Source organism: Myotis davidii, unplaced genomic scaffold (assembly GCF_000327345.1).
Source record: "Myotis davidii unplaced genomic scaffold, ASM32734v1 scaffold175, whole genome shotgun sequence".
Taxonomy (NCBI): domain Eukaryota; kingdom Metazoa; phylum Chordata; class Mammalia; order Chiroptera; family Vespertilionidae; genus Myotis; species Myotis davidii.
The window spans coordinates 3,298,814-3,306,019 of NW_006286972.1; the positions used below are offsets into that span (position 1 = coordinate 3,298,814).

At 50.3% G+C, this 7,206-nt stretch overlaps 1 protein-coding gene across 1 annotated transcript in view; it reads left to right on the forward strand.

The window, feature by feature from the left end:
• The window catches only part of MCM3AP (minichromosome maintenance complex component 3 associated protein), a 40,346-nt gene that overhangs the window by 11,691 nt on the left and 21,449 nt on the right, over positions 1 to 7,206 (forward strand). Inside the window, exons 10-14 of the mRNA XM_006758771.2 lie at positions 366 to 528; positions 3,393 to 3,553; positions 4,329 to 4,570; positions 4,834 to 5,051; positions 6,040 to 6,140. Of these exons, the coding sequence (XP_006758834.1) occupies positions 366 to 528; positions 3,393 to 3,553; positions 4,329 to 4,570; positions 4,834 to 5,051; positions 6,040 to 6,140 (885 nt within the window). The remainder of the gene's footprint in view (positions 1 to 365; positions 529 to 3,392; positions 3,554 to 4,328; positions 4,571 to 4,833; positions 5,052 to 6,039; positions 6,141 to 7,206) is intronic.

Consider the following 7,206-nt stretch of genomic DNA (forward strand, 5'->3'; position numbering starts at 1 on the left):
GTGCTGCCTTGTCTCTGGTCCGTAATGCTGGGATGACAGTAAGAAACCTGGGCTGGGCTCAGTCCCTAGACCTGAGCCACTGGGAGCAGGATGGATGTACGCTAACACCAGCACATCTAAAGTTGCTCCAAATCCTTCCCGAGAATGATTTCTCTTTGTCAGCAAGAGGAAATGAGGAAGGAATGGGCCCGATGAGTAGAATAGGTGAGTGAACCAGGACAGCAATGCCCAGGTGCCCTATCAGAGCTGTTAGCGATTTGCCATTATGACCCTCTCTCTCAGAAATCTAGTTTTTATCAGATCTTTTTTTATGGAATATTTTGTCAAATTAATCTTAAAATTTTCTAATCTCTTTTAATTAACAGAGAAGTACAACAGTTCCATCCGGCTGTGAGAAACTCCTCTGAGGTGAAATTTGCTGTTCAGGCTTTTGCTGCATTGAACAGTAATAATTTTGTGAGATTTTTCAAACTGGTCCAGTCAGCTTCTTACTTGAATGCTTGTCTTTTACATTGCTACTTTAATCAGGTGAGTAACATTACTGTACTTGCAGAATTGGAAGAAAGCAGGTTGTTATTTATGATAAATAAATATATATTTGTTGTTGTTAATCATCACCTTATATTTTTTCCATTTTTTTAGACAGAGTGGAAGGGAGGCAGGGAAAAGGCGGGGGAGAGAGAGGAGAGAGACACGACATCAATGTGAGAGAGACACATCAATTGGTTGCCTCCAACACGAACCCCGAACAGGGCTGGGGATGGAATGTGCAACCCATATACCTGCCCTTGACTGGGAATTGAACCCACAACCCTTCAGTGCACAGGCCAACGCTCAAATCACTGAACATACTGGCCAGGGCATTACTTAACGACATTTATGTGCTTTATTCCATGAAGGTTTCAGGCAGGTCTGGGGCTAACTCTGTGCAGCCCTCATGGCAGCCCCCCAGGGTCACTGGTGTAACCCCATTCTCCAGGGGTTACCATCATTGATCACTGAAGGCAATGAAAACACTGTACTTACAGTTTTTTTATTTTTATTTGTGTGTCCTTACAGTTTAGATAAGAAAAGTCTCTTTAGAACCATGTAACTAAAGTTTAGAACTTTATCTTCCCTGGGAAGCAAAAAACTGCATGGATAAAGTCTCTAACGTAGAAATTCTCAGTGATATTAAATTTTTAGAGAGCCTGATGATGCTAAATGCATTTCAGTAAATATGTCAAGTGCCTACTCTTTGTCGATGCTGTGCTGAGCTCGGGTTCCAAAGGCGGGCACCTGGGGCTTTGCCAAAGGTGTGAGCTCCTGGTCTCAGAATCTCCAGTCAGGTTTGCAGCCCCAGCTCTAGGGCACTTGGGGATGATGACAGAGCAGCCCACGCCTGCCTCCGCTGTACACACTGTGCTGCTCCCCCCACATGGGGTGGAGGATGCCACCAGCAGAGTCCTTGCTGAGAGCCCCTGGGCTCCACTGGGTGTGAAGGAAGCTGCCTGGGAGATCTCAGGGACCTGCTGGCTGGTTCTTGTGACTCCAGGTCATTTTTCTTCTGGGTCACACAAAATGCCCTCCTGTAAACAGTGACTAAACCACATTCCAGGCAAAGAATCTTCTGCAGGTGTGCTCATTGTCAGATCTGACGGTTGCCAATAGGACTGAAATTCTGGAACAAATGAAAAGATTTCTAACACTGTGCCACTTGGGGACCTCCATGCAGTTGATAAATAAAACTAATTATTAATATTTTAAAGTGATTATGTAATGTTATTAGAATGTCCACCATTGGTGCCCATTTTAATAACTTTAAGCCCACACTGTCCCTTGTCCTTGGGACCGCCTCCCCAGCTTCCTCCGTGCTCGGCTCCTGCTGTAGTGTCCCCCCCCACCCCTTCAGGCCCCCCACCTTCCTGCCTCAGGTTTTCTGCGCTTGCTGTTCTCACTGCTTTTCCTCCTCACAGCCACACAAGGTCACATCCTCCCGTTCTTGGCTTGGCTGCCACGGTCTTGGCTCTTGGCTGGCCCACCCTTGTTAGTGCTCCAGGTCCTCTGCCTTTGTCACTGTCACCATTAAATGTATTGTGTACTTAAAAAAATAAAATAAAATAAAATATATACACACACTCACTCACACACACACACACACATTTTTTTGAAAATATATTTTTACTGATTTCAGAGAGGAAGGGAGAGGGAGAGAGAGAGATAGAAACATCAATGATGAGAGGGAACCGCTGCCTCCTGTATGCCCGCTGCTGGGGACCGAGCTTGGAACCCGGGCATGTGCCCTTGACTGGAATCGAGCCCGGGACCCTTGATTCCACAGGCCGACTCTCTATACACTGAACCAGACTGGCTAGGGCTGTACTGTGTATTTTATATGTGCATTTTATTCATTGTTGGCTTCTTTAACATATCAGCTATGTGGGACAGGGATTTTGTTTTGTTCACTGTTGTAATCTCAGCACTGACAATGCCAGGCATGAAGTAAACACTTGATAAATACTGATTGAGTTAGTTCCAGAATACTGGAATAAGCCACCCAGATTCCTGTCACCCAACCCAAGTTTTATAAGCATTTTCATGTTTGTCCTTTGTCTTCTTTTTTAAAAGCACTTGTAATAATGCTATGAAACAATTTTGCCTTTGACTCTCTTATTTAATTTCATGTCATGAATTTTTAATGGCATTCCATTATAACTTTGTGATAATTTTTAGCATCTACACAGCTTTTTGTTGAATGGATGCTGCACAGTTTACTTTCCGTGCCCTGCTGTGGGATGGTTTGTTTTCTAGTTTCTTACAAATAAGGCCTTAAGACTAATCTTTTCTATAATAGACCCAGAGCATGAAATTTTTGCACGGGTAGGGTCCCTAGGCCTGGCTGGCAATCAAGGCCGATTTGTGACGCAACTAGCAGAGGGATCGGGGGACCCCCACTGGCATCTGCCTTGGCCGGCCTGGTGCTGCCCGCTTGCTGGCCCCACCTCCGGCCACCACCGCTGGTCGCCTCTCTCTGCAGGGTGACCGGCCAGGCGATCAGGGGGGGGACCCTGCTGGCACCACCTTGGCCAGTGGGGGCCCCCCGATAGGCCCCTACATTGAGCGTCTGCCCCTTGGTGGTCAGTGTGCATCATAGCGACCGGTTGTTCTGCTGGCCGTTCTGCCTTTCGGTTGTTTTGCATATTAGGCTTTTATTATATAGGATGTTTGAAATTGTCTCCTTTGCATGCATTCCTGGGCATCTTAACACTGAGCAAATGGCCTTAGATCACCAAGCCTGGGACCCGTAATGGCAGGTTGCTGTCCAGAGGGAATGAGCTACAGCAGGAGTCCTGTCCCCCATGCCAGCCTTTCTGTAGTCCTGGGGCGACGGCAGTGATTGGCTTCTCTTTCAGATCCGCAAGGATGCTCTCCGGGCACTCAACATCGCCTATACTGTGAGCACCCAACGATCCACCATCTTTCCCCTGGACAGCGTGGTGCGCATGCTGCTCTTCAGAGATTGCGAAGAGGCCACAGACTTCCTCAACTACCATGGTCTCACTGTTTCCGATGGGTAGGAGCTGAGTGTGAAACTGTAGGGCATCTCTTTCCTTTTCTGTCTTAATTCTGATAAAAGGCTGGGAAGTGCCATTGATGTGCTAGGTCCTGGAGAAAGCATGTTTCATGAGCTGCCTCCCTGGTATACATAGCAAGGCTCGGAGTGGCTGAGGAATGTCCCCAGACCATGTGCTGCTTGTTGGCTGACTGGGTTTAGACCCAGTTCTTTGTGACTCCAAAATGAATGCTTTACAAGTTACTGAAGAACTTAAAGGTAAAGGTTGGGCCTCCTTATTCTGTCCCTTGAGGATGACCTCTGCTAGCCACCCATGATAGACCACTGCACAACTCTGATGGCCCAGACAGGTGCCAGGGGGCCAGGGCAGGGCTTCTCTGCTTGGAGTTTGAGTGTTTTGAGAACCTGATGAGGCTCAAGGACCTTCTCCCAGAAATTGGCATCATGATATAAAACATGATAGACACGCCCTCAGCTGGGTTTCTCAACCCCTCCCTCTCACTATGGCCTTTGTGCTGCCTGTAGTCCTTCCTCATGGAGAAGTGACAGCTTTGGAGGGAGCCAGGAGTGTGTATGTGTGGTGTTAACGGCTAGGCCAGGTGGTGCCCCTGTAGGCTGGCAGCAGGGAGCGCTGCTCCCCTCCTGATTTCCATGTGGCTGTGGTTGCTCTGTGACATCAGGGAGGGGGGCTTCCAGCGTTGTTGCTGGCACTGGGAAGTGCAGGCTGGTCTCTCACCTGAGATACCTCTCTGTGGGTTCTTTGTGCTCTGGATAGCTGTGTCGAGCTGAACCGGTCCTCGTTCTTGGAACCAGAGGGGTTATTGAAGGCCAGGAAGTCGGTGTTCATTACCAGGAAGCTGATGGTGTCGGTTGGGGAAATTGTGAATGGGGGGCCGTTGCCCCCCGTCCCTCGTCATACCCCCGTGTGCAGCTTCAACTTCCAGAACAAGTTCGTCGGGGAGAGCCTGGCCGCAGAGCTGTCCGTGGGCGCTCAGAGACCCGGCTTGGATGCAGCAGGTGAGTGGAGCTGCAGCTACACGAGGGAGCTAGCTGCTTGTCCCTCTCGGATGCCTCTAGGGAGCAGAAGCACCTGTCTTGTTTTGGGGCCCAGATGTGGATGTTCAGCGCTCAGGGTTTCATCCTGAGGTTGGGCTGACAGACTCCGTGGCATCGTGTGCCTGCGTCTCCTCGTGAAGCGCAGGGAGGGTGGCCGGTCCTTATGTCCCTGTGGGCGGCCTGGAGGTGGTCGGTAGTGCCCACATGTGCCTGTTCTCTTCCAGGTGTGGGGAGAGGAGAGGAAGGTGCTACTGAGGCGGACGCATCCCCGCCTGCCCTCCTCCCGCAGCCTCTTCCCGTCTTGGTCCCTGCACTGCCCTGTCTGCCGCACCACCCAGCAGCCACCCCGAGTGCGGCACCCGGCCTCTTCCAATCCCCCATGCTACCCCCTCTGCAGCCGGAACTTCTTCCTGCAAAGCCGGAGCCTGTGTACTCTGACGCGGTAAGGAGTCTTCCAGCTCAGGCCCCACGCAGCCTGTTGCGCACACACCCAGCAGCATCTGATGTCTAGTCTGACCATTGTCTGTAGACGGAACCCACTGAGGTGGTTGCACATGTGACCTTAGAATGTTCTGAACTAGCCATGGCTGGTCTCACTGTGGGATCTAGTCCACAAGGCTTGAGTCTGTGTCTTAGGAGCCAGAGGCTCTGAGAACAGGGATGACGTGTGGGTGTGTAGTTTGTTGCCCGTGTTTTCCTTTGAAAGGTCATAGGTGAAACTTTGGCGAATGTGCTGAAGGGTGTTTACGGACGTAATGCTGTTGGTAAAATCAGTGCTGCCTGGTGTCGAGTGCTTCCTGTGCCCAGAGCTCTGCAGGCATGTGGTGTCCTGGTTGCCCTGTCCCACTGCCATCCTGTGCCCTCACGTGTCTGCTCTGAATGGTGCTCAGTATGCTCCTTCGAAAACCAGTGGACATGTTCATTAGGGCCATGGGGACCATGGGTAGCGCCACATGCCCACCGACAGGCATGTGACTAGGGTCGAGCAGAGCCGGTCCACCACGGGTTGTGGGACTTGGTCTCGCCACCTGTTGCTTAGACAGGCACTTGACACTATCCCAGTTGGGATCAAGGAGGAATGTGAAGAATGGCCACAGACCCTGAGCGTGTTTGATGTGCGGGAGTGGCACTGGGGGCTTTCTGAACGGCCATCCTCGCGCAAGGCTCCTCTGTTCATTAGCAGGAACTCTTCCCAAAAACAGCATCATACCCCCTGTGAGGGTCGTTAAAACACCACACCTTCAAAAAACGTTCATTGACAAAGCCTTGATGGGGTTTCTGCCCTGGCCGAGTTCCATGAGAACTCAGTGGTTCTGTGAAGGTCTTTAGTGCCTTTTGCTGTGAAGTGAGATTGTTCGATTATAAGCTGGGTCTGGATTGAGGCACTGTCCCTGCTGGCACGCCTGACCCGCCATCTGACCTCTCATTAGGACCTGGCGCAGGTAGTGGACGAGCTCATCCAGGAGGTTCTTCAGAGGGACTGTGAGGAGGTCAGTGCCGCTGGGGCGGCCTTCGCAGCCACAGCTCTGGGGTAAGTGGGGCGCCCCTTCTGCTCTGAAGCAGTCTGCACTCACTGAGACCACACTCTGTCCCTCCAGACACTCTCGTAATGCTGTTCTCAGTCTTCAGCAAGAGATTGCAGCTTCCCATTTGTTTTTTTGTTTGTTTTATATTTTTATTGATTTTTTACAGAGAGGAAGGGAGGTATAGAGAGTCAGAAACATCAATGAGAAACATTGATCAGCTGCCTCCTGCACAACCCCTACTGGGGATGTGCCCGCAACCAAGGTACATGCCCTTGACTGGAGAATCGAACCTAGGACCCTTCAGTCTGCAGGCCGACACTCTATCCACTGAGCCAAACCAGTCAGGGCTGCAGCTTCCCATTTGTATAGGCTCGAATGTTGGTCCTGTTCTCTAGGTGGGTGTAATTCATATTTCTGACCTTCTGTTTGTCATTGGCATGTCGTTTCCATTCATGTCTGCTTTTTGAGCAGCAAGAGGTTTATTAAAGTTGTAAATTAAACCCTATTTTTCTTTAAACTTTAAATACGACTTAAAATTCTAATGAAGTAAAAATTAGTTCATTCTCTATTAAATATGAAAAATACTAGAAGGAGACTTGACTTGGGGTGGTGAACACACAATACAGCATACAGATGAGGCATTATAGAATTGTACACCTGAAACCTATGTAATTTTGTTAACCAGCTAGAGGCCCAGTGCACAACATTCATGCACTGGAGGGGTGGTCCCCTCTGGAAGCCTGCGCCCTTTTGTAGTCCAGGAGCCCTTGAGGGTTCCCCACTCATGGCTTAGGCCCACTCTCCCAGGGAGCAGGCCTAACCCGGGAGTCGGACATCCTTAGTGCTGCGCAGAGGTGGGAGAGACTCCCACCGCTGCCGCTGCACTCGCTGGCCATCAGCCTGGCTTCTGGCTGAGCAGCGCTCCCCCTCTGAGAGCACAATGACCACCAGGGGGCAGCTCTAGTGTTGAGCGTCTGTTCCCTGGTGGTCAGTGCACATCACAGCAACCGGTCATTCCACTGTTCGGTCAATTTGCATATTGCCCTTTTATTATGTAGAATAGGAATAGTG